Here is a 27,476-nt window from a genome sequence, read left to right on the forward strand (position 1 = left end):
TGCTTGCTAATGCATACTCGTTATATAGTGTCTTCAATCTGGACACATGACAAATTTGTTTAAAATCAATAATTTGCTAGCTAAATGATACCATTTATTTGTTATCTCAGAGGACTCTCGTCTGATAAATGGAAGAAAACATTCCATTGGTCTGAGATAACTGGAATTCTTACAATGAACTGTCATGGGAATATCAATTTTAGTTGGCACGTGTTTCTGTAAAGTGTACCAAGAGTTTGGTGCAAACCCACGGGCATTTGTTTCCCGAGTTATGGCTCATAATATTATGTACGTCAATATTAATGATATTAACGATATTTTAGTGTATTCTGATAGAAATATTCTGAGACATAACTCGGGAAACAAATGCCTGTATGTGTGTGTGCAAACCACCTATATCTCAACCGGGAGATATCCGGGGCGAACATACACTCTTCCCCTCTATGTCTCGTGGTATCTACAGAAATGTCAAACTTATTGGGAATATAAAACATGTACAGTGAGTGTGTTTTGAAATTTGACAACATAATTTATTCGTATTCATGTATGTTGGTGATGTAAATGTGGAAGGTCACTCGTCATGTTGTGTCCAGCAACAATTTCCAAGATCCATCGATCGGGACCATGAATTAAATGTTAACCAGCTATACGGTATGGTCGAGTGGTTACTGATGTAATCTCCAAGCGACCTACTTTACATGCAATATTGGAACTATCCAAACATTACGAAATTGCCTAGCTAGCTAAATGATATGGTAGTGCACGACCCTATTTTCAAAGAATTTGGGATTTTCCGTCCACATTGTTGACTCTTTTCAGGCAAAATATTTTAAAATGTGTATATCCGATAACCCGACCGCCTATAGTTTACACCACCGACCCTAACCATTTTTTTTTCAACATTTAAAACAAAAACTTATAGAAATTCTTTGTCTTCTTGACCTTCATGCACGTTTGTCTTCTTTCCCCAGTGATGTCTGTACACATTTCATCAAACTACCACAGAAGGGATATTCTGACTGACCTTTCGTTTTGTTTGGGTCGAAGCAATACAAAAATAAGAATTATTCAAAAAAGATAAAAATTAAATCAATTAAATCTCCACCTACCAAATTTTGATTTTACGTTTAAATCTCTCTCTCTCTCTCTCTCTCTCTCTCTCTCTCTCTCTCTCTCTCTCTCTCTCTCTCTCTCTCTCTCTCTCTCTCTCTCTCTCTCTCTCTCTCTCTCTCTCTCTCTCTCTCTCTCTCTCTCTCTCTCTCTCTCTCTCTCTCTTGCTTTCTCTGAGATAACTGGAATTCTTACAATGAACTGTCATGGGAATATCAATTTTAGTTGGCACCTGTGTTTCTGTAAAGTGTACCAAGGGGTTGGTGCAAACCACCTATACCTCGACTAGGACTCTAATGCTGTACTTCTTGAGCACTATACATCCGACCCATTATCTCTTTGGGGCAACCATATCCGGGGCGAACATATACCCCCCCCCCCCTCCATGTCTCGTGGTATCTACAGGAATGCCAAAATTATTGTGAATACAAAACATTGAATGTTGTTTTGAAATTTGACAACATAATTTATTCGTATTCATGTATGTTGGTGATGTAAATGTGAAAAGTCACTCGTCATGTTGTGTCCAGCAACAAGTGACTTCCAAGATCCATCGATCGGGACCAGTAACAAATTAAATGTCAACCAGCTATACGGTATGGTCGAGTGGTTACTGATGTAATCTCCAAGCGACCTACTTTACATGTAATATTGGAACTATTCAAACATTACGAAATGGCCTAGCTAGCTAAAGGATATGGTAGTGCACGTCCCTATTTTCAAAGAATTTGGGATTTTCCGTCCACATTGGTGACTTTATTCAGGCAAAACATTTTTTTTAAATGTGTATATCCGATAACCCGACCGCCTATAGTTTACACCACCACCCTAACCATTTTCTTTCAACATTTAAAACAAAAACTTATAGAAATTCTTCGTCTTCTTGACCACGTTTGTTTTCTTTCCCCAGTAATGTCTGTACATATTTCATCAAACTACCACAGAAGGGATATTCTGACTGACCTTACACACCCTACCTATTCTAAAATTTAGCCTAATCGAAACCACATTTTTTTGGGGGGGCCTTATCCGGCGGAAACACGCAATTATTTTTTTTCTCTCGCCTTATCAGTACATTTTTTTTCTACTAAACGCCGATCTCTGATTGGCTGAAGGTTGACTCATACACATATTATAAAGCACGTTGCAAACCTAATACTTGGCACTTATTCAGATCCTTACAGGCAACACTTTAAGAAGAGATTTTTGCACAAAAGCTGACATTTAGACGGTGAGTACAGGCAATATTTGCACTTGGTGATTCTTATGTAATGCGCCCCAAGAAAACAATATTATGATACGCATTAATTTATAGTGTTTTAAACATTTTTAGAGGTTTTCTTTTCAATTATTGTTTGAGTTTATTGTATAGTAAAACATTTGCATTCTTTTAACAAGACTGTGATACTTTCCCACCAAAGTCCACAGTTTACACAAAACACGGAGAGGTTTCGTATTAGAACTAAACACTACAACTTTATTTTCAGTCCGTCATAGTTCAGAAAAGCACAACTTCTAATATATCAATACGCTAGTGATAAGGCTACTAATAACTCAGTACTGGTATACGTATCATTGGGCTACCAATAAAGTAGTTCTAAAAGTCATCACAAAGACTATACAGTAAAATCGGAATCGTTTTGTTCAGATATACCGACTGTTCGATTAATAATCTATTCTGCTAGTGGGACTGTGGGACATAATTTTCTCAGTGAAACATGAACACATAAACTCATTACGCAACTTGTATACTGTACTGTCTATTTTAACTTTTTAAGACAACAAATGACGATTAGTAACTTAATATACTGTCTGTTTACTTCGTCTAAAATGGTTTGACATGCTGCGTTAGATATGCATAAAGAAATACTGCCAAAGATGTATGTCACTGAGAAACAAGTACTCATAGACGAGTAGATATGTGCTCATTTTTTCTTCACCTGTTCAGTTCTTTTTAAATCATTGAAAATGATAGAATTTTACATACAAAATTGTTGTAGAATATAGTCTGCCGTCGAGAACAGTTGCTAAAGTGGAGTCATAATGGGCAAGATTTGAACCACGACTGTTTCTCACTAACTGTATAATTGGGAATCTGGTAGGATAGATACTAGTATTGTAATGTGAATGCTGAAAGCGCTTTACAATTATTACCCCTGGCACGAATCTATAGCGGCACAACGGCCTTTTATGCTTTCTCAACTCCGTACCTGGACAGCAAAGAATCCATTGCAGCCTAATCTGGGAACCGGCAACAGGTCTATTGCACCACTGTTTCAACACTTTCTAAGAACTACATATGCAGAAATATAATGAGATATCGTACATATCGTCTTATAGTGTCAGTGTTTCATTGAAAGTACCGTGTATTGTTCGAAAGGGTGTCGAACTTGGTAGAAAGCTAAATGAAGGTACACGTGTACTGATTTAAGTTGTTTGTAATGTCTTTGTAAATTCTAACAATGTAAGTCAAATGCACGTTTTATGAACAAAGCGTGGCTATATTTTCATGTGTTGACTTTCATTTGTATTAAATTGTGGGACCTCTCATTCAAAAAAAAAAATTGAAAAATCTCTTCAAACCCCCTAAAAAATTATTTGTCTACCTCATATCCGTATTAAGCTTCGGTACTTTATACCCCTAGTTATTTACATAGTTTTGTGTGGTTTGTCAGATTGTCTAGACCCATGACATTACAAAGTTTATACTTGGTAGATATACCATGACAATCAAAATTTGTTTATAGCTTTTGACAATTAAAGAAGTGTGTAGAAACATTCCTTTTCGTCTGGGAGATGGAAGTGTGGAGTGTACATGCATACATACATACATACATACATACATACATACATTACATACACACACATACATACACACACATACATAATATATATGTACATACGTACAAACATACACATATCCCGGACACACACATGTATCGAAGACACAGCTGATGCGGGTTTAGCTCAACATACAAGTCAATGTAGAGAATATGAAGGCATTCGAAATAGATAGTATTACGTTGTTATTATCACGAATACATAATCCACACGCATGGCATGAACATACACTATATCGCCTATCATTATTGTATTTTCTATCGTTTTTCTAAGATATGACTGCAAGTCGTAACGGTGCACGTGGTGGCGAGGATGAAGCACATCATCTTGTGGAGGTATGAAGTTTTCATCAATCTTTCACCATTGTGCTTTTTATTTTCCAAAGGCAAATAAAAACAGAAGCAAAATGAATAAATCAATAGACAAACACAGACAGAGCATTTTCATCACTCAACAGCAAGATGGAATATTCCGATTCTGGCGTTTCGCCATACACAAAACAGGTACGCACAGTCATGCAATTGTTCCCTGTCTATCCTGAAAGTAATTATACGAAAACATACACTTTCTCTATGCAAATTTATTTAAAAAATAAAGAATGGTAGTCTAACTTCGTGATAATAAAGTTAGAATAATTTGTTAGGGATTGTGTCATTATTTAACTCACCACGCTTTCTTTGTCATTTATTTTGGGATTAAGTTTTGTAACTATGAAAAAAACCCGTTTTCATTTAAGGGGAATGAGGAGAATGAGGAGCTGAAAGTATGGGAAGATATCAAGAGATATATGAGAAACAACGATGGTAACTTGTCTGGCGATGACAGACTACTGTATAAAGAAGCATTGACAAGCACTGCACACCTAAAACCTGAGGTGGGAATTTTATATCTGTATATTTATTTACTTCAATGATCTTTTTTGCATTTTTTTCCTTAACTTTAAGATAACTAAGGATTGAATATACGACAAATTCTTCCGTCCTCAATGACTGGTGTGAGTACTAGCTTATAATGTAATTGTTGTTATGATCACGATGTTGACTCTTCCTTTTTACTGTAGGATTATAATAACAGAGTGGTATTTACTAAAACTCGTGACTATCCATTCTTAATCAGGTGGCATGCACCTTGTCAGTGAAATTCAAAGAACAACCACATTTAATTTCTTTAGATTTCGTTCCTAAACACAATATTTTTTTTAATTAGTTATGTTTGAAGTATGTACCAAATTTAATTGAATTTGAAGGGTGCATTTTTATCTCCTGTAAGGGAGTGTAATATAATGCTTGTGTGTCACACACACACACACACACACACACACACACACACACACACACACACACACAAACAAACAAACAAACAAACACAAACAAATAGACTTTTCATCCCTAAATTATAACCTTCCCTTACGTAAAAGTGATCTTTCTCGCACAATACAAGTAGAGCTAGCCTACAAGTTGTAATTGAAATATTGATAAGATATGTCTATACATCTTAACAGTTATAGGGCAGTATCCAATTAATTCAAAATCGAAGGAGAAATATTTGTATATAGAAATATTCCAACGTTATTGAATCTAAGGATGGGGTATTTGACAATTTTACGAGTTTATGAGATTCAGCACTTGAAAATAAATGCCTTTAAAGTACAATCGAAACGTATTTATTTTGTTTTAAATACTCTGGATTGATACTGCTACTCTTGTATCTCTTCAATTCACATGCCTTTTTTTCAACTTCCACCTTTCAGATAGCAAATAATGCTGAATTCATAATTGTCGGAAATAAGACAGAGACGTTTTGGTATGGAAATAGGGAGCATTCGTATCTGATTATAATGGACGCAGATGGACGAGTGATAATGACTACAAATAAAGGAAACCGAAAAGATGTGAATAACAGTCAAGGGTCGCAAATTATTTTTCTTCAAAATTGGAGAGCTATTGCCGTGGCAGTCATTGGAGTAATAGCTGGGGGCGGTGTGGGTGGTATTGCTGCTGGATTAGTTGCAGGATCTGCTAAGACTGCTGTAGGGATTTATGCAGTGACAGGTGTGTGTGGAGGTATCTGCTCTAGAATAGGGAGTGCTGTAATTAATAAACTGGGTCCCTCAGACACTCAGGATCAGTGCGAAAGGAAGAACCAATAAGATAAATGGAAAGCCACATTATGCACGATAATGTGTGTGTGTCTGTGTGTGTGTCTGTATCACCATTTTCTCAAAAAATGGCAGATTCTTAGGGTAATGGCTTGCTCTGTTTAGGTTTTGGTAAACATACCATGACTATCATTATGAGAAATGCAATAATGTTTTCATTACTGCACTGCAGTGCAAATACCACTAGTCGGTGTGCACACACCAGTGCAAATAATCTCTGGTTTATACTTAATAATATGTAATACTTTTCATAGATGGATCACCAAATTTAAGACTGCCTTGATGTTGTACAAGTACTATTCATGTATTTGTTACTTTCATATTAAATGTGTGACTTCCTTTTTAATTTGTAAACATACTCTCATTAAACATTATTTCAATATAATGTTGATGCTAAAATGTTTAGAAATATCAGTATGTAAGACCCCAAATACAGGAGAAGTGAGATCAGAACTGAGACTCTCAAAATGAAGAACATGCTCAAACTCTCATATATCAAATAGACCGTACTTGCAAGCAAACCTGAGTCTTTGAGATGGGTAAATGGTAGCCTCACAGCCTAGTATTTTGGCTAGTGTAGCCCAGACAACTTATGTGTAATTCAAACCTCGATCTGTTCAACTACACATATGTATCTTGTTTCGTATTCTAAAGACGTCACTGTTGAATCGTCGTTGTATGCAATGCATTTGGTTTGTTTGTTTGTTTGTTTGTTTGTTTCAATTTGCACATAGTTGGGTCAAGTGACCATGATTTGTGTTTGATCATGTGCCGTGTTTAGCTAGCTGCATCTGTTGGTCATGCGATGACTTCTATTGCTGTCCGCTGTTTATTGTTTACATCATACGAGTCTCTCAAATCCAGTCTCAGATACGGTCTCACTTTGGACTTTCTTCAACATGAGTCTCGGACTCTGTCTCACATATGGTTTACATGGGGTTTTATATACCTGGAAATATGGCTAATAGAGGAAAGTACAAAATCATGAATATCCGACGATGCATATTAGAGAGACTTGTGTGGTAATCTGAAAACTGTGATTGTTTCTATGGCAACAGCAAAGACAACATTTCATATTTTAAATATCTTTTATTTCATTTCTAAAAATTGCATAAAAACATCAACAAGGCAGAATACTAGTTATCAACAGAACTTGTTGGGTTCAAGTGAAATTTCAATGGCGTGGTAACTATGTTAAAATTACAAGTAATAATGCATACAAACCTAGGGAACCCCAAATAAAAACATCACAAAGCTAGGTACACCAAATTAACAACCTCATAACAGTTGAAAAAAGTAAACACAACTGAGAAATCGAAATTGAAATTGACAACGAAAATGGTCCGAAAATGTACTGAAAGAAATGAAAAATAATGAGTGAAAAAAGTAAGGTATAGGATATCTTGGGAGTAAATAAATGATACTGTTAAATTATTTACTGTTGACAGTGTGTGTATAATGATGATAAGCTTGGACAGGATAGATGACAGCACCATTTGAAATGAACAAATACTGGTGTATAAAAATATCAAATTGTCTGGAAACTGTATAACACCTGAAGTTGTAAAGATACATTGTTAAAAAAAAGAGAAGATATGAACAATAAACATTACCATGTTACAATAATTATGTCTTAGAATTTTAGAACTCAGTGATTTTTTTTCAAATTTTGTAGAATTATTTACATTTCTGTTTGAGAGCACCAACAATTGAATTCATCAGTAAAGAGACATTTTGATGTGCTTGAAAGATTTCTTCGCTAGATAACTCAGTGAGGTTATCCTCCGTGAAATCGTCTACAAGACCAGCCAATCTCTCGGCTATTCTGGGCTTTTTACAAGGTACAGGACACTCCGCAATATCAAGTTCGTTGACTGGACTGCTAGTAACACTTGTCAAGTCATTTTGTTTACACGCTTCCACTCTTGTAACTTTATCGTTATATTCTGTACTCGGGGTGTTTTTGGTTGATAAGTGACCCTGACTACTGCCAACGGTTTTGTTAGAAGTCTGCTCACTTAGATTATTGCTTCTTTGTATGGTCTCTGTCGTCTCGCGTGTTTCTGAAGACACTGTCTGAGAAAGCTTGCTGATTTCATCAAGAAGCTGGCTGGAGTCTTCCAAAAGCTCAGCAACATATTTTTCTTTAGTAGCATCTTTATCTGAAAAGTGGAAAAATGGCTTTTACTATTGATCATTAATTACTCAATTTCAGAAGAGTTTCAGTGGATTTGTTACAAATTTTAAGTGTATCGGTAAATTGACGCTGAAGTGTGTTCTTACTGCTACATGGCTACTTTGACTGCGAGGGCACTCTTACCACTGGCGGGACAGCGGCCACAGAAAGTAGATGTATCAAGCATTGTGATTGGTTGTCAAATCTCATAGTACTATTCTGATTGGTTCATCCAAACCAACACTTCCATACTTTGTCAAAACTAGTGTTTTGTTGTTCTTTTTGGGGGTAAATATTCCTTATTATTGTCTGAACTCAAAGGAAAGGCTTGTGAAACAACTTTGTAAATGAAAGCACAACATAGCAAATTGAAACTGCCCTAACATGTCAACATTGTAACCATGACGCTTGAAAGTGTGACTGACCAAATCTGACTGGTGGTAGAAGAAAGTTGTAGACGTAAAATTTTAGCAAAAAGGCTTAAATCTTGCAGCTTAACACTTAAAAGTAAGAGAATTGACTGACAACATTACCTGTTGTTTTGTTGTTACATTCTTGTGATGAGTTTCCTGGCAACGGCTGAGGTGCTGACTTGTTAGTAGTCTTGCCAGATCTTTTAAGCTGTGGACAAGAGAGGTCAAATTAGGGTCAATCTTGGCTGTAATACCAGTATACCTTTTAACCTATCTATCAAATTGTTTTAGTAAATTTAATTTTCTTAATTTTTTGTTATTTTTACCAGAAGGAAAACGGAATACATGACAAAACAAAGTACAAACAAAACACAAGACTAATACAGACAACCAAAAACACCTACATGCCAAAATAAGTAATAAGCTGCCCCCATTTATCGGTGTGTGTGTTTACCAAGTACATTCCTAGAGGATGCTATTTGTTCTCAAACACCATACCACATACATGTATTACAGAGTAAATTTTACCTAAACACCAAAATGACACACAACTGTAAAGTCCAGCCAAATAGAACTTCACTACCCAACTATGAGTATGACAATAGATTTGTAGTGGCTACGTCAGTCTTGTCGTCACAAAATGCACATGTGGGTGTCAGAAACCCCCCTATGAAAACACTCCGAAAGTTCACACTAAAAACCAAATCACTATTTACTACTATAGTACAAAGGAACTTTTTACTTACCTGCATTTGAAATTTACTCATAGCTTTTCTGATGGTTTGCACTTTTGGGGACCTGATTGGTAAATTCTGTACCTGAAAGTTAAAACAGATATATATTTTAAATTAGAACATGACATTAAAACTGCACTATCTGTAACTGGAGTATTATTTTTTCAACCAGACAACCAACAATATATTCACTGAAAATTGTTAACATATTAATAATGAGACACTGTACATGTCAATTAGAGGTCTGTTTTATCTATAAGTAGTATAGTGAGAAGTTATTCATTGGGGTGCTGATTTTTGGGTGCGGACCCAAAAATCACATTAATTGGATTTCTCGTACCATAATCTGTGTACACCTGCACAAATACATTTACCAACATAACTGCAGGTGATTCAATACTGTTCAGTGTGTACGATATTATGAGCAAGTCATTATATAATCTAACAAAACGGTCTCAGAAAAAATCTTTCCAGATACAGCTAGTGCTGCTTTAAAGGGCAACACTGGAATAGAAATTAAAAGCATTCTCATATTAACGAGTTCTGAATGATTTACTAAGTTTGCTTCATTTACGTTATATACAGTTACTCAGACGACTTATTTATGTAATCTTATGTAAAACTCTATGTATGTTTATGTAATCTCACTCCTACCACATCTACACACATCCTTAATTTCAGAATCTGTCCCTTGCAGTGCGAAGTTACAAACATGTCAAGGATCACACACACACACACACACACACACACACACACACACACACACACACACAGCTAGGGTACCTTAAACACTACTGTCTTACAGGGTAATACCTAATAATTAATGTTCTTACCTCTCCACATGTCAGTGAGCATAGATTGCCAACAGTATGAATGTTACGAGCGCGCACAAGTTGACCTAATCCACGAGACCTACACAAAGAAACACAATGTACACACTTCATGATACTGAGCGCATTCAAGGCAAAAGCAATTAGCGATACGATAGCAGTCCATTAGCTAGAATGCCCATGGCATCAGATCTGTGACTGTGCTAACTCTCGTCTACTCATAAGAGTTCGCGTAGTCATAGCTCCAGTGCTGTGGACTGGCTAGATAATGAATAGCATTTATCCTGAGCTCTCCCATTGTATTACATGGAGTTAATAACAACACTATCAAAGCACAATTCAATCATTTCTGTTGTACGTAAAATCCACACAAAAATTTCCACTGCGAGAAAAGTGATCTATGAAAGGAAAGATGATTTGGTACACACATCCTAAAGGAGAACTAAGTCATTAAAATTCTGTTTGAAAGCTAATATAGTATTTTAATACCCTGGTAAGAGTGGGTGGGGCAACAATTTATATACTTTCTGTACATTTCACCATATTTTGCAGCTGTGAAAAACTATGTAGGACTACCTATCATAATGACTCTTGTGTGTCCTGTATAAATTAAGGGGGTTATGTTAATAGAAATCTGGAAATTTGCATTTTGCATTAAAATTGAAAATTTTCTACAAACGTACCAGACTACCGATGTTAGCTGTGGCAGTACATTCTCTACTGGTGACTGACATTGGTTCAAGTCTGGGTAGACAATATCTTGAGTTTCAAATTCTTCCTCTTGACTACCCTGAGACTGGGAATCCACAATCTTGGTAATACGACGCTAGGCGATAAAAAAAAAAAATACTTGGAAATTAACAGCTGGAAACCTGTCATGTTGAATTTCTCTCAGGGATCATGATTTATTGCAAATTTTTAATGCCTATTATATTATTCAGTAACTTCCTTCGAAGGCCATTTGTAAATGTTTCAATTTTTGTTGGCCACTTGTCCAACAAACTTCACAAATACAGTTTGGTAAGTATTCATTTTTCTTGGTAGTATATAAGCAGTCCTATACAAGACTGTCATTTTTGTCTGGTTGGTCATAAAAAGCTGAAAATGACACACAAAAAACAGTGAAATTGTTTACCTTTCTGATATTACTAGACGTCGGTGTGATGTATGATCTAGCATTGCCTGGGCTGACTTTACAGCTACTGTCGTTAGTCCTGGATGGAGTTGTCATAAACTGTTACACAAACAAACAAACATAGTGAGTTACTCTAACAAACAAACATAGTGAGTTACTCTAACAAACAAACATAGTGAGTTACTCTAAAATTTAGTAAAAATCATTAGCATGAGTTTCTTTTTTCAAATATGTGTGGTTCACCAGGGAATTAGCAGAAGTCCTGTGTCCACAGACTACCAATTCTTGTCATGGGGCTACCATAATTTGCAGCTGGTAGCCCACTCAGGCTACCACTGATTATGTGATGATTTTAAGGATGGAAGATTTACAGACATGAAAGTATTTTAATAACACACATATTTGCAATAGAGGAAATCTGTTTTCAGTTCAGGATTACTGGTCACCATCCTTGGGCAACCCACACCATGACTATCAAAGAAAAAAGTTAATTTCAAGCCCTGTTCAATTTCATCTTCACTTTTACAGGTTTTGACATGTGTATCACAGTTTGTGGTGTCAATGTGTGTAAGAAGCTATGGTTACAAACCTTGGACTGAGATGTCATTACTTTAGATGGTGTAGTGGTGACAAGAGGAGATGGCGGTAGCGAGGACTTGTTTAATTCTAGACATCTGTTCACTCCCTTCTGTCCTGCTGAACTTTCATCTTCATCTTGTTCTAATGGCTCAGCAAAACTGACCCGTCGCATCTGTTTACAGTAAATGATAGTTCCAAGTTAATCCTCTTTCTACCAAGGGGGGTATTTTGGGTACAAAAATGATCTCAAGGAAGCATGAGAGTATTGCAAGTACTCTATCTATCTATGCACTGTATAAACAACTGGAACAACCTCAAGAATCACAGTGTTTGCGTGCTCCATCTGTCATCGGAATATTCAAAGCAGGTGTGTTGAAACAAATAAATGGTCTTCATCCTTACTAGTGCTGCCCGCACAAATGTTGGGATACTGTTAAGCATTACTGAGAAAGCAGAAACTTGATCCGATCCTGATAAATTTACAAGAATTTGACATGTTTGATAGAGATTTTTAAGTATGGCAACACATGTAAACCTACACAGACAAGCAATTCTGAATAGCATATTAAAATGATTCATTCTGCAAATCTTGAAAATTCATGACCTATGAATAATAGATGACCCATGACCTTACCTTATTTGGTGGTGAGGGTGAATCTGTACATTTCCTTTTCAGAATGCCACCCCCTGGGGATGTCTTTGGAGAGTACATCTCATCCGCTAACTTCATTTGAGCTGGTGACAGGTTCATCAGACGGCTTGGTGAGCCCTGGGTCGTCTTCTTCTCTCTCCTCGATGGCGAGGATAAGGTAGACAACTTGGGAAAGATAAACCGACGACTAGCAACAGGAGAATTTTGTGGTGAGGATAGTGGTGAGTCTTTGATTAGAGAAGCTGATGTTGTTGTTGTTGTTGTTGAGCTTTTCGTGGTTTGTTTTGGTGGGCTTTGGCTACTCTCAATTCTTTCACTGTTATCACTCTTTCCTTTGATGGAGCTACCTCCTGCTACAGTCTTACATTTGCTGTCGGCAACAACAGAGCTATCTTCCACCCTGGTGTTAGTGTCTTTGCCCTCAAGAACAGTACTGCTATCCGCAACAGTCAAACTTTCTTTCTCAGGAACAACAGAGCCATCATCAACTAAGGTTTCAGTTTCTTTGTCAATAACAACAGAGTTTTCATTTATGGTGGTCTTGCTTTCTTTATCTTCGGCAACAGAGCTATTGTCCGTTTGGGTCTTACTTTTGTTGTCAGTGACAACGGTGCTACTATCCTCTACGGTCTCACTTTCTTTGTCAGTTTCAGTTTCCTTCTCTCTCTCCTCCTTTCCCTCTTCTAAACTTTCAATCTTGCCATCACCTGTTTCCACTGTATCTTTCTTATCTGACATGACATGTTTACTTACAATATTGACTAATGGTACATTCCAATCATCGTCATCATCATCATCCTCTTCTTCATCCATCTTGCTATCTTCCTCACACTTCTCCATTTCTTTCTTCATCACTGCTGAACTTTCTTCAATCTTTGATGCTTTCTTCAACTGTGACTTACTCTCTTGTTTATTCTCAGACGATTTCAATCTCTTAGCAACAGATGCCCTCCTCCTAGTAACAGGAGAAACAAACTCAACTTTCTGACTTCTAGTGACCCTTGGTGATCTGCTTGGTGATTTGACAACTCGTTGCAGTACTTTCTTCGCTGCTGCTTGGTTTGGACTTTTCTCTTTCTTTTTACCCACAAGACGTTTTTTGCGGCCCCTTCGTTTTGGACCCGTGCTTATTTCATGAGGTGAATTGGTTACAGAGTTTTGATTTTCATTATTACAGATGTCGTTTTCTTTTACCTTTGCTTCTTTATCCAACTCCTCAATATTGACGTCCGACTTAAAAGAAATCTCTTTGTCAGAATCCGAGGCCACATCATCTGGGTTTCCTGCAACTTCTACTCCTTCCATTCCATCGTCTTCCTGGCGTGGTGATAATTTATCCATGTCCTCAGAATCATCCGGACAGACTGTCTTCCCTTTATTGCTATTCTCTGAATCCATTTCACAGGTTTGAGGATTGGTAACTGACAACTCCTTGGATTCTTGCACTTCTATTTCCATTTCCATTTCTTTGTCTAATTTCTCATTGTCAAGTTTTTCAATTTGCTGTTCTGAGTCTTTCTGTGATGCAAACAAGTCAACACTTTCCTGTGACATATCATGTATATCTGTATCTTCACTTTCCTGTATCTCTTTATCTTGAATTACCGTACAAGCTTGTAAACTATCCCCTGCGACCTTTGACCTCTGGCTTGCCATGCAATCTTGTGAACTCTCCTCTTCGATATTCAACCTCTGGTTTTCCTTATCTTCTGAACTCTCCATTTCAGCCTCTGGCCTCTGCATATCCTGACCATCTTGTGAACTCCCTCCCTTAACTTCCGACTCCTTGATGTCCTCACGATCTTGCGCACTCTCCACTTTGACCTCTGAACTTCGGCTGTATCGCTTTGGTCTTTTCTTTGACTTTGGACCTTGAGAGTGACATGGTCCATCTTTACTGCTTAATGTAGTGACATCATCCACAATTAACAATGATGGTTTCGGCGGATTTTTCTTTGGCCTACCACGTTTCCTTTTAGGTGGTGGATTAACTTCGGACACATCTTGAGAAGTACTAACTTCAGAATCTACAAATAAACCGTCTTTCTCTGTTCTGAAACTTTTGGGTTTCTTTCTTTCCCGTGTCTTTGTTTTTGTGGGCGACAATTCCTGGGAGGAAACATCAGCAGTATAATCCTGTGATTCGGTTTCACCTCCGGTCTGACTATCCTGTACAATGGATGCAATGTTATCCTCCCCATCAGGAGTGGACTTTGCGCTTTCCTGTATAAAACTGTTGTCGTCATCATCCTTGTCGACAGGAAATGGTGTCACACCTTCAATTTCAACCACACTACTGTCATGCTGTACTGTGTTTTCAAGCAAAGACTGTTGGATTATACTTCTCCTTCTCTTACTTTTCTTCCTATTTCTTGGACTGGTTTGAGATTCAGGTACCAAATCCCTTTTTTCAGATTTTGGGCTGTTCTTCTTACTTGTTTTAGTCCTAGGTGAGGAGGTAGATTTCGTCTGCTTAGTCTTTGGTGAGGTGGTAGACTTGGTCTGTACAGCTGCACTCTTCTTAGGACTGTACTTCTTAATGTCTTCTTCTGTCAACCGTTTTAATTTCAGTACTGGTGTGGCAAGCAGTGTTTGAGAGTGTTGACTGAGGATCATAACATCTGAATCCCTGTCTATCGATAAACTGGTTCCAGCTTGTACGGAACTCTCATTCTGAGAATCTGCTATTGTAACAATGGTATCAATAGGCTCCGTCTTGATCAACGGTTGAGACTCTTGACTTAATTCCTGTGTTTGAGTTTCTGGCACCATGGCAACTCTGTCTGGCACTATGGCAACTTCGTCAGACTTGGATCCATCGTCTTTACGTGGTGAAATACTCTGGACTGCTGTATCAGTACCAAATGGTTGATTCTTTTTATTTGTACTCTTTCCACTCAGAGTAATCAGACTGACTCGCCTGTGTTTACTCTTGGTAGGGGGTTCTTTGGGTGGGGTTCCGACGACTATATCTTCACTTGTTGTGTCAAGTCCAGATAATGCATCATCCCTGACACTCTCCTCTCTATTATCAGTTCCAAGCTTATCTCCTTCAGATATTTCCATCTCTTCCTCATCATTTTCCATCTGCTGGCATCCAAGTTGTCTACTGCTCTGTTCCTTAATTTTCAATTCTCCATCCTCTTGTTTCCAAGGTAACTGCACATCAGTGTCATCCTTCTCATCATCAAGAGCATCTTCATCGGTCTTGTCACCATCATTATGTTCCAAATCTATATCTTCTATTAGACTCGCACTCTTAGTTTCTTTAGCAATGTTTATATCAGTCCATGACAGTTCACTTTGTCTTTTCTGGATATCATCATCAGGATCTCTCACATCTGAAAATAACTCTATACTGTCTTCTATCATCTTAGACACTGCATCATCATCTTTGTTATCATTTCTACCATCTTTATCTTTGGCATCTTCTTGTCTTTCTCCGTTCACACCAAGACACACATCATTTTCTGTATCGTTCCTCTCTGATTCTTTTATTAGTCCAGAGAAGCTGACACACTTTTTGTCTTTCCGTGATTCTTTAGGAACATTTTCCATCACAGCAACATCAGATTCTGGCGTAATTTTTTCATTATCTTTGGTGGATGGTATGGTGGTTGCCATGACGACAGTAGTATCTGTATCATCTTTGCTATTTTTCTTGCTTGATATTTCTGTTTCTTCATTAAACTCTTCCTGCGTTCTGGAGATGGAGACAGAAAAGTAAATTTGTAAAAAATAACATTCCCTGTTTAGGTACAATTTATGGGCAGTGAATGAGTAAATTATCTTTGCGACAGGTGCTAATGCGTGATTGGTCAATGTATGCTAATATGTGTAACAAGTGTTACAGGTATATAAAGGGTGATGAAAGGCCGGTGTGTTCAATCCCAGTTACTAACACCCACGGCCAGACATTTGAATTATTATAATGATTATAGTAGTTCTGGTCTTTTTCAGAGAGGCCTTCAGGATTTCAATTGTTAAACGTCGGTACCGTTTCATGATTCTGGTTTGTGTTTTCTGTCTAGCCTATTTTGTTGTGACTGTAATAATTTCATCAAGAAGACTGTAGTACACCCATGAACTAAAACAACTCTGAATTGCACTATTTATGAAATGTAAGGGGGAGGGGGGGCTGAATAAATGTGGGTGGTACGTGGGGTCAGCAACCACCGCAAACGCAATTTGCGAGTTCTTGTTTTCATTGTATGTTTGAATTTGTATGCTTTGAAATTTAGAATAGATGATACCTTGCTTGTACATAACAGAACACTTGATGGCATGATAGTATATGGTCACATTGACAACAATAGTGACAATCTTCTGACTTCAGTGTTCTACTCAAGTAAAACATTTTACACCAGAAATTCTGTGAACAGTAATAAGTAATGGAGTCTTCCACAGTATTCCAAATTTCCAATTTCAACATTTCTGGTACACTGTATGCCAACTATGTATTATTTAGAAGTATGCAACGTTTCATGGATTTACCCCTTCCTGAATGTCATTTCTTACTTTGGAAAGTTGTACAACCCTGACCAAAGATCCTTACTCTTGGAGACTTTGACTAGCCAGAAGTTCAGCCATCAGATTAGTGTGAACAGGGCTACTGTTTTATAAATACTTACCCTTGGAGACTTTGACTAGCCAGTAGTTCAGCCATCAGATTAGTATCTTGTGAAGCATCCAGGTCGTTATACATTGCTGGTACAACTCTCCGACTACGTAACACTTCTTTCTGATGTTCCGTCAGCACTCGTTTCTTCTTTGGAGAAGGTGTAATCCTGACAAACTCTAGCTTCCTGTCTTCATCAATAGCCAGAGGTAACTTTCTCCTTGCTGTCGCACTGTTTGGTGAAAGGAATGACTGCTTGTTTTTACTACCAGAGATCGGAGAACTGACTGCAGCCCTAATGGGTGAGGCTGTTTCACCAGATGTCTTCTTCAAAAAGCTGCCATGCATCCTTTTGGGTGAAGGTTGTCCAAATGTTGGAATAATTGAGGCTATAGGAACTGGTGGTGGCCCCATAACTTGGGAAGCTTCACTCTGAAAAAGGGGGGAAAATGGTTTAGTACGCAGATATTGACAACATATGAAGTCATTACAAATAATACATAACCACACATGATAAATCAGTGTTTTTGCTAAGGGTGTAGGTAAAATATACCAGGATTCCCAGGTCATTTTACCTGAGTTCCCACACAAAATTACCATAGACTCTATGGGGAAACTGCCATTTTTACCCCTTTCTCCTTTCTCGGGGTTCCCTAACCTTAGCTAAAACACTGTGGATATAAATCGAAACTACAAAGCACTGAATTAACTAAATAAGAGATCTGAGTTTGTAAACACTGGTTAACATTCACAGAACAAGATTCTTTTCTATATCAGGTATTGCACTCATGGGTGTTCAGTTTCAATGATTACTTACATCCATTCCAAGACTATAAGGTGTTTCTTCAATAGTATGTACTTCACTGTCGTCAAAATTTGGTAAGTTAATTGGTGTCTTTTCTTTTAACTTTCTCAGACAAGGTCTGCAATAGAGAAAACAACGAATGACCAAATCAGGTTAGTTTTTTTGATGATGAATAACATCACTTTGATATAGATTTTAAGTGCTAGCAAACATTGGTGGTTAGAAAGGTGGTAGACTTTGAGAACATTTTGGAGTGTTCACACTACTATTAATACTAAGCACCGGTTTGTTACAATAATGGTTGTCTTCATATCATATGTGGTTACCTTAGTGACCAATTGAGATCGCCAGTTATTGCTGCCACATATGAGATTACCATTATAGTAATGGTTGTTTTCATATCACATGATTACCATAGTAACAGTTGCTTTTTAAATCAACTATGATCACCATAGTTATTGGTCATACGAGATTACCATAGCAACAGTTACTTTCACATTTCATGATCAATATTATTCACATACATTATAACAACTTTACTCACTTGAAAGTATTTGGATAGTCCAGACTTTCAGCATTACCAAATGTAGCATTCCAAAACAGCAGAGTCCTGTTTTTAAAAGATCGTCTAGGAGACAGGAAGGTGGCTTGTAACAGCGGTGCTAGTACAGCCAGGAATTCACTGTCGTAATGTTTCTTGTACCGACTTTCAACAGCCGTCAGTAAGTCATTCCATAGTTTGTCAAGTTTGTGGTTCAACACTGAAGTGAACATACCACCCATAGACTGAGGTCTGAAATTAATAATTGAAAAAAAAAATCACAATTACCCAATTCAGGCTTACAATAAGACTTATGTTGTCTTTTCTATTGCTGCAGTTGTATGATGTTTTTCAAATAAAAATGTTTAATTTTTTAACTGCATTTTCATGAGTTAACACGATAAGCCAACAAAGTGTTTTTGACCGTTCACATGGAAACACCACGGACGAAACAAGAAAACGATGTGTTTGTATATGCGCAAACATACAGTTCTGGTCAAGCCACCATGGTAGTCGCTATGTGGAAATAGACAACTTTTATAAATATACACAAACAAAGAAATAACAGTTGCAAGAATGATTGTACATATGAATCACCGTAGCTTTAAAGTACTGCCATCCTATTCCGTATCACTTTCATTTGAACAAATCCACATATACACACTACAAGTAATATCCTCACTAAATATAACTGTCATCAGTCCAGCTGTTTTTTAACTTCCAAGTCGTCCACATCAACACATACACATTTCACCATACTGATAGCCAGACATTCACTTGTGCCAACAAAATCAAGATAGACTTACTTGGCTGCCGCTTCGAATAAAGAGGCCATTGGTTGACTTAGTTTCTGCAACATATTGAAGAGCATGGACGCCATAGTGATGTGAGAGAACAGTGTTGATAAGACACTGATCATACAGGTTACAGCTGTAGACCAGGACTGGCTAGTCGTACTGGTAGACGTAGATGTCTGGCAAGGTAAACAAGTATCACACCTGGTGTTATTCTGGTGATAATGTGGTCTCTTCCCCTCCTTTCCCCTCTCTCCACCCTCCTCTCTACAACTATGTTGTCGTTTGTACTAATCCTGTTACTTTTGTTCATCTGATGCCTATTCAATAAACTTTAAACTTCGATGTTTTTGGCACTAGAAAATTCTGCAATTTTAGTTTTTAGCTAGTTCTCAAACACTAATTTTCACTAAATACTAACCTGGCACACTGTGTTCATGTACAAGAAGACATTTCCAGAGTTTCAATTTTTTAATTTTCCAAAAGATCTTTACTTTCACCATTTTCCGAGAATATTTTGTCGTACAACCAACAAAAATGTTACTCTTAATCACAATAGATATTTTTAAAGACATATTGTCAATATTTTCAGAATTTAATTCTTAATTTTTGGAATTTTTTCCCATTTTACATTTGCTTTTATGAACGTTCCCAAATCTTAAGCAAAAGCAATAATTACATAGAGTTTCTATAAACTAAAGGGCACAGGATAAAATTTAAACCTAGTTCTAAATCCACTAGACTGTAAAATACACTGCCAGGATCATTCTTATAATCCTTCCCTTACAACTGTAGGATAGAGTGTAGAAATCAAAGCAAAAGAGTCCTGCCTACTCTTGGTGGAAGATGAGAAGAGCGCCCTCAACAACTGATCTTTCATTCTACAAATCCACACACACAGACTTGATAAATCTATATATTTTACCTGCGTCAGTACTCCAGTAAATGATGTAGTCCCACTGTTTGAGAACTGATGTAATGACGATAACAGTTTACATAGTAACTGTGTTAATAACGTCAGGTTCCCTAGTGGACGGTATTTCTTCCTGCTTGGTTTAGCCGGACTTACTCTTGCTGTAAAGATCAATATATAAACAAAACACTTATTAAATGAAATAACCTTAGCTGTATAAGTACAATCAGTGTGCCCTCTAATGATTGCCAAATTCTGTTGTTGAGTTAAATTTCTAAAAACTGGCATTTCTTGGGAGTCATCACATAGGAAGAGATAGGGGAACACAAAATTTGGTGCATCACTAGAAATTGTGTGCATCAGTGGCACATCAAATTGACTTAGAAGGCAGACTGTGTACAATTATACTGTGTAATAGAAAACACAAACCAATGTACATAGCAAAACCTTAAAGGGACCATGGTGACAATTGAAGACACCATTAGTAAGCAAATTTTAAAATACTGAGACATAAAACCTCTTCTCAAAAATGTCATATTTGCCAGCAGCAAATATTCTGATCATCATCCAATATGGAGCACATACATACACTAGAAATGGCTTTATCGTATTGATTCAGGAAACAGTAACTACCATACTTACATTTGGTATTTGGAGAGTGTTGGTTGGAGAATGGTGAGAAATCAATACAATCCACCATGGCTTGGCAAAGATGTAAGAGAGCATCGACAACTTTCATATCCTGAAATCAACAGATCAATACCACCATTGTTATTGGTGAATGTAGTATCACCTTTGTGCTGGGTTTGATGGAAATTAGTAAAATGTATGGACATGAACAGATTAATACCACCAGTCAGTGCTGTTGGTGTATGCAGTTTCATCTTTGTGCTGGGTTTTGATGGAAATTACTCCTCAGTGCAATCCCATTGGGGACCAGTAGAGGTCTACCAGATATGCCCATTGGGGACAAACACATGCCCTGATACATGCCCATTGGGTACCAGTAGTAGTCCCAGCTATATGTGCCCATTGGGGACCAATAATAGAAGCCTAGTGGATATACATTACTATATCATAGGTGACAAGTATTACTATTACACAACATCTGTTGACATAGCAACCAGATAACCTTTGACCTAAGCTTACCATCAGTGTATCTTCATCTGTAACACTTAGAATGCGAACACACAGATCCTCACAACACAGGTTAGCTTCTGCTGTGGCAACGAGTGCTGCACATCTTGCAAATGTATGGTATAATTCTGACCAAGTTTTCAGCAAAGATTTCAGTGTTCCCTAGGGAGAAGTAAACAGCAATAATTATTTCAAACATGATATGTAAACATAACAAAAATCATTCAAAACAAAACAGAAATACTTTTGGAAGATACTACATTCTGCAGGACTTCTCGCTTTCACTTTTTTCTTTTCTGCACAGTATAATTATTGCAAACATAATCTCAAAACTTTAGTAACAGTTTTCATTCAAGACAAACCTGAATTCCTAAGGAATATACAACACTTCTACAGGACTTTACTTATCCTTTAACTTTTTTTAAATTTTCATTTCGAAATCTCAAGTACAACATAATACCACACAATCTGAAAAGCTTTGAACAAACACTTACCTGAGATATGTTGTATGTAAATATTCTATGAACTGGTAAGGTCAAGGCCAAGTACATGGCACTAAAATCATGATCCAATGAATCACCTTGGTTTACCTCATTACTCTGAAACACAAGGAAGGAATGCAAACTTTTTAAATTTTAAGTTCACTACAGTGTTCTTCTCGGGTCAACTTGTATACCTCAGTTTACAATTTCTACTTTTGCATGAAAAAACAAGGATTTTTCTTTGAGAACCATGTCACTATGCAAATGATATGCAAATAGAAGATACATAGCAAATAACAGTTGAGCCAATATAAATAGCAAAGAACAGCTGAGCTGGTAGCTAAGTGCCTAGTAAGTAACGGGAATTATACAGTAAACAGGAAGCCAACGAAATCAGGAGCAAGAATGGGCAGCCTTTATGCAAATATATGCAAATGTAGCAAAATATATTTAAATAAAGCAGTCATGCACCCAATAGGAGGCAGTAGCAGTAATAAAATCATGATTTAAATATTCATAGGGATGGATGTATTAGTATCAAGCCATACTTTATATTCGATTCAGTATTTGTGAAACTCCAATTTTGAGGTTTCAAAATCTGAAAAGTGTCAAACTATTTCCTGGTTATAGCTGATTTAACACTAAAGTTACCTACCTGTATTACATGCTGTAACAACACATTAACTACTATACTCCATATCCTCCACATGTTCTCCTTGTTGTCAATAGCAACAGCAGCTTTGTCTAACATCTCTAGAATAGACTGTGTGAATCGCAGCACTGATGTTGGATTATTCAGACCACAATCCACAAACAGTTCCAGTACACAGAAATATCTAGAAAATAATTATCAACATAATCTTTGATATCAACTGTAGTCTCTGTAGTTCTATAGTTATTATATAATGACTGATGTAAGTATAACTGTGTGTGTGTGTGTGTGTGTGTGTGTGTGTGTGTGTGTGTGTGTGTGTGTGTAAGGGTAGGTGAGGTCTAAACCTATTTGGTTTTGGTCCAAATGTTAGGGTTACCTAACCCTACATCTATTAAACTGCAGTCTTCATACTTCTAGTTATTATAATGACTGATGTAAGTGTAATTGATTGTGTGTGTGTGTGTGTGTGTGTGTGTGTGTGTGTGTGTGTGTGTGTGTGTGTGTGTGTGTATGTGCGTGCATGTGGGTGGGTGTGTTGTGTGTGTGTGTGGGGGGGGGAGGGGGGGGGTGGAGGAGTGGAGGTGAGGAGGAGGGAGGGAGTCTAAACCTAATTGGTTTTAGTCCAAATGTTAGGGGTTATCTAACCCTACATAACACTGAACTCATGAGGGATGGCCCTCACCAGACTTCTTGGGAGATAAATATTTGCATTTAAGTAAACACAAGATAGCAGCAGTTTCAACACATATCTACAAAGCCAACTATTTGAAATACACACTGGTTCAAAACTAGACATTTGAAATATTGTAATAGTAAGACAGATTAAGATACCAACCTTTCAATGTTGACAGTCTCAAGTAAACTATGATGAAATAGTAGTTGGATCAGATAAAGTGCTGGTGTACCCTGGTGATAAAGATATACAATGTACACAAGAATTAGAACACTATGATTCATGTCAATCCAACATTAGATTTTATCATCAGTTATCATTTCATCGATGTCAAACTGTTTATACGATTCAAGTATCGAGAATTCTCTGTAAAATGTCAGACTGCTAAATCAACATCACCTCAACCATTCCTTTCACCCCAACTTTACGAGCTTCTTACAGACAAATCTTGAGAAGGCATATTTTTTCAAAGTTATATGTATTACAGAAATCACATTGACCTCTAGAATTACGTGATGTAATCTCAGGCAACGTCAGAAGGGTAGGATTTCATTTCATTGAAGGATACATTTATCAAATCACTCTTTAGACACGACAATTTTTTTGACAGCAAATGTTCCTTGTAAGCATATTTAATATCATTTAATATTTGTAAATCTCATCAAATGATCAAAAGTGGATTTCTCTTCACATAACATGCCAGTACAGATGCAAAACTTGTCTACTTACATGCATGACTTCAGCATTGCCAACATGGTATGCTGGTGAACTGAGTACTTTCTGTGGAACTTTGCTCACCACCTCCATTAGTTTCTGAACATGATGAAGAAATGACAAACTCAGTATTATTAATCGTTTCAGATTTCAGATAATATGACATATTATTGCCACTTAAAGTCAACAAAATTAACTTGTTTTGATGCAGAGTAATGTCTTTTTACAGTTCTACACACAATCGAAGGAAGTAACAACTTACTGCTTGGTAAGAAATACTACATAGTATTACATATGTACCAATGATTACTTACACTGGTGCATGAGCATACTAGTAGTATTTGCACTGTAGTGCAATACTAAACACGTTCTTGCATATATGCATGCAAATGATATGCAAATGAGGATACTGTCTATCCTTTTACAAAAAGTTACATGATCATAGAGTATGATATACATAATTTTTTTTGGAATTTTGATGTTTTTTGTAAATATGTGTAACAAAACCCTATGCCTTGAAATTGTGGGTACTCAAGAATATTTGCACTCATTCATCATGGGATTCTGTACCATAATCAAACAGAATGACAACTTTGCGTTGGTGTAGTATGTACCTGATAATGCTGTTGAGGCACCAGTGCACATTTTAGATTCACTTCCCATTTTTTTTTTCGTTCTACACACGACTAAATATTGCACTACACACAACCAAACATACTAGCACCTTACCAGTGTAAAACTTGGTGTAAATTTTTCACTATTAATGATGGACTGTAGACTTGACAGGTAGAGGGTAAAAATCTCAATTGTGTCTTTCTTTGGTCCTAACTCCAATAGTGTCGTCATGTGTGCTGATAGACACTGCCATATGTACCATACTTGTGATTCTAGGGAAAAAACGACAAATAAATTGACATAAAATAGGAGTGACTGTATCATTTTTACAACCCTGCAATACAGCATAAGAAGTTGCTTTACCTGTATCAGCTTAAACACTTGGTTTGCCTGGTGTCAGCCTGATGTTAACACCAGGCCAGCTTGGTGTAACAGTTCAACTCAAATATCCCTGATTTTAGCCTGGCATCATCCTAATGCTAATAATGTTGTACTTTTTCCTAAATGTGCTAATGATCACTGCGCAAGTTTTTATTGGACTTTATTGAAATGCCTGACACCTACAACATTAGCACAACTTATCAAACATATCAAAGATGAAATTGGTAAATATTGGTAAACAAGTAAGTGAATGATTTTTTTAACTACTTACCTTTTAACTCTGTGCCATGGTTACAGAAGACATCCCGTACACAGTGGATAAGTATTGGTGCCACTTTTGTAAATGTTGTAGTTGATGACACTAAAGAGTGTTTTAAGGGGTCTGAAAGATGAAGGAATAAAACTGTCATTTCTTTAACTCAGGAACTATTATAAACGGATATCCCTTACTTTATAAGTTACCATCCATGCTACATTGGGCTAGTGTAAATGGGTCCATATGTTTAGAAAGCATACCTAACCATGGTAATAATTAGTTCTTGTACCACAACCAAGAGTCTGAGTTGTAATATCTTAGGAGTAACATTTCACTTGTTCAGGGTTGACAGGTTTTGTCAAATTCTTCGTTTGATGTCTTTACCACTAGGCAGAGTAATGGTGTTACTATACTTTCTTGTCATAGATATTAACAATACAGGCAACATGATAAAATGTTCTTGGGCCAATAAAGTTGACACTAGCCGACATTTTGAGTCATTTTTTCTACTGAATCAAAATGAACTTATTACCAAAATTACCTTCCATGCTACTAGGATAGTCTGCTTTCAGAAACAGAGTGATACATAAATTTATCAAATTGAAAGAAGTTGTCAGACTGTAGATCCATCAACTTACCGATAGTGAAATCCAATCCTGGCTCAATGGCTACACTGTCAGTTTTTGCCAGAAAGTGTGCTAGGATTTCGATACCTTTAGACTGCACAGACTTGAATTTAGACACGCAAATATTGTTAGTGGACCCTGGTAGGTTGATATGTGGTGTGGCTGGACTTCCTAAAACACTTCCTACAATACATAAATATACAAAGTTTACAGGTTCATTATCGATCTAAACCACAATGGTGACTGTTATATTCAGTGAGGCTCGGGACGTCGTGTTGTACTATTGCAACTATATAACTTTATTTACATAATGTTGACATTTGCATATGATGGTGATGATGTCATTGTCAGAAAGATCTCATGTATTATTCACTAGATATTAATATACAGATCATATCACGATCATATACATTAATATAATGTTAATATGGTGTCATTTCCTGCAAGGTTTCCCACAATTCCTAGCAGAAGATCACAAAAATGGCACAACAGATGAAAGTGCAGTACGGCTTCTTACAACAACATTGAATAATTTACCAAGGTGCCATTTTATCACCCAAACATCAACTGTGAGTTGCTAGTAGTAATCGATATATGTGTACTCATGGCAGAAACAATCCTGACCGGACTTTTCCTTTTTGTATATTAATTTTTCGCTATCATAAAATATGAGCGTTCCTTTCAAATTCTTTACACTTACCACTTCTGTGAATATTAGGTGTAGATAGTCGACTGACTGGTCCATTGGTTACTGGGGTACTAGGACATTGCAGACTGATCATAGATGATAATCCTAGGCTGTACTGTAATAAAGGGACGCACACCTACAGAAGAAAGAACTCAAAAATTAGACGATATAGAAAAATGACAAAACGACTAAATATATGACACATAAAAATACTACTTAATATATTCCAATCAACATGCTTCATATTGTCAATTTCAACCTGTCATCTCCAGTACATGTCAATTTCAGCCATGCATGTTACCATAATATTCCTGTAAATTCGGCCAGATCTTAATAATTAAAATTTTTTGTGGTCAAATTACCTGATTTATGAAAATTAATTTGCAATTTTTCCAGTCGAATTGCAAGATGTACAAAATATTGGCCACCTTGAATTAATGCTTTATACCTGACTATAGAGGGCACCATGAGATGATGTTGCAAGATTGAATCAGGGATTATTACGGTACCCACTGTTATTATTTTTCCCAACTTGTACTTTTTTTGTACAAACAAATACTCCCCTGGTCAAAAGAGAATTATTAATGTCAGACAAATCTCATTTGTGTATTACTTTGCAGGGACAATATTTACTCTAATCATTTTTTTTGTTTCGAAAAAGAAACCCACAATTTTTTGCCAGCATCTCATCAGCATCATTATGGGTGCCCGGTGTATACTACAACTATATAGAAAGGTCTAAAGTAATGACTTTACCTGGTCAAAATTATTGATTAGTTTAATGTCCAAAGCTTTGACGAGATGCCACCAGGCGTCTAATTTGGCTAGGGCTATTTGTTCCTGTTTGGCTGCTGTATTTTTGAATGGTTGAAGTAATAACTTGAGTCTTTTGTGATTGCATAGGATATCTGTAAAGACAACACAAACACTGATCAATATTGAAGAACCAC

At 36.8% G+C, this 27,476-nt stretch overlaps 1 protein-coding gene across 1 annotated transcript in view; it reads right to left on the minus strand.

The window, feature by feature from the left end:
* Nucleotides 1-7,242: 7,242 nt before the first annotated feature.
* LOC144434145 (uncharacterized) overlaps nucleotides 7,243-27,476 on the minus strand; it is a 29,268-nt gene continuing 9,034 nt past the window's right edge. The window contains exons 8-31 of the mRNA XM_078122600.1: nucleotides 27,283-27,434; nucleotides 26,539-26,662; nucleotides 25,851-26,021; nucleotides 25,228-25,338; nucleotides 24,690-24,847; nucleotides 23,976-24,059; nucleotides 23,409-23,479; nucleotides 22,574-22,754; nucleotides 21,931-22,035; nucleotides 21,449-21,598; nucleotides 20,933-21,041; nucleotides 20,312-20,454; nucleotides 19,399-19,565; nucleotides 18,596-18,844; nucleotides 18,064-18,169; nucleotides 17,260-17,678; nucleotides 12,611-16,331; nucleotides 11,987-12,148; nucleotides 11,398-11,496; nucleotides 10,946-11,088; nucleotides 10,266-10,344; nucleotides 9,445-9,516; nucleotides 8,819-8,906; nucleotides 7,243-8,271 (exon numbers count right to left, since the gene is read on the minus strand). Coding sequence (XP_077978726.1) covers nucleotides 7,787-8,271; nucleotides 8,819-8,906; nucleotides 9,445-9,516; nucleotides 10,266-10,344; nucleotides 10,946-11,088; nucleotides 11,398-11,496; nucleotides 11,987-12,148; nucleotides 12,611-16,331; nucleotides 17,260-17,678; nucleotides 18,064-18,169; nucleotides 18,596-18,844; nucleotides 19,399-19,565; nucleotides 20,312-20,454; nucleotides 20,933-21,041; nucleotides 21,449-21,598; nucleotides 21,931-22,035; nucleotides 22,574-22,754; nucleotides 23,409-23,479; nucleotides 23,976-24,059; nucleotides 24,690-24,847; nucleotides 25,228-25,338; nucleotides 25,851-26,021; nucleotides 26,539-26,662; nucleotides 27,283-27,434 — 7,349 coding nt within the window. The 3' untranslated portion in view covers nucleotides 7,243-7,786. The remainder of the gene's footprint in view (nucleotides 8,272-8,818; nucleotides 8,907-9,444; nucleotides 9,517-10,265; nucleotides 10,345-10,945; nucleotides 11,089-11,397; nucleotides 11,497-11,986; nucleotides 12,149-12,610; nucleotides 16,332-17,259; nucleotides 17,679-18,063; nucleotides 18,170-18,595; nucleotides 18,845-19,398; nucleotides 19,566-20,311; nucleotides 20,455-20,932; nucleotides 21,042-21,448; nucleotides 21,599-21,930; nucleotides 22,036-22,573; nucleotides 22,755-23,408; nucleotides 23,480-23,975; nucleotides 24,060-24,689; nucleotides 24,848-25,227; nucleotides 25,339-25,850; nucleotides 26,022-26,538; nucleotides 26,663-27,282; nucleotides 27,435-27,476) is intronic.

This window comes from Glandiceps talaboti, chromosome 4, assembly GCF_964340395.1.
Source record: "Glandiceps talaboti chromosome 4, keGlaTala1.1, whole genome shotgun sequence".
NCBI lineage: Eukaryota > Metazoa > Hemichordata > Enteropneusta > Spengelidae > Glandiceps > Glandiceps talaboti.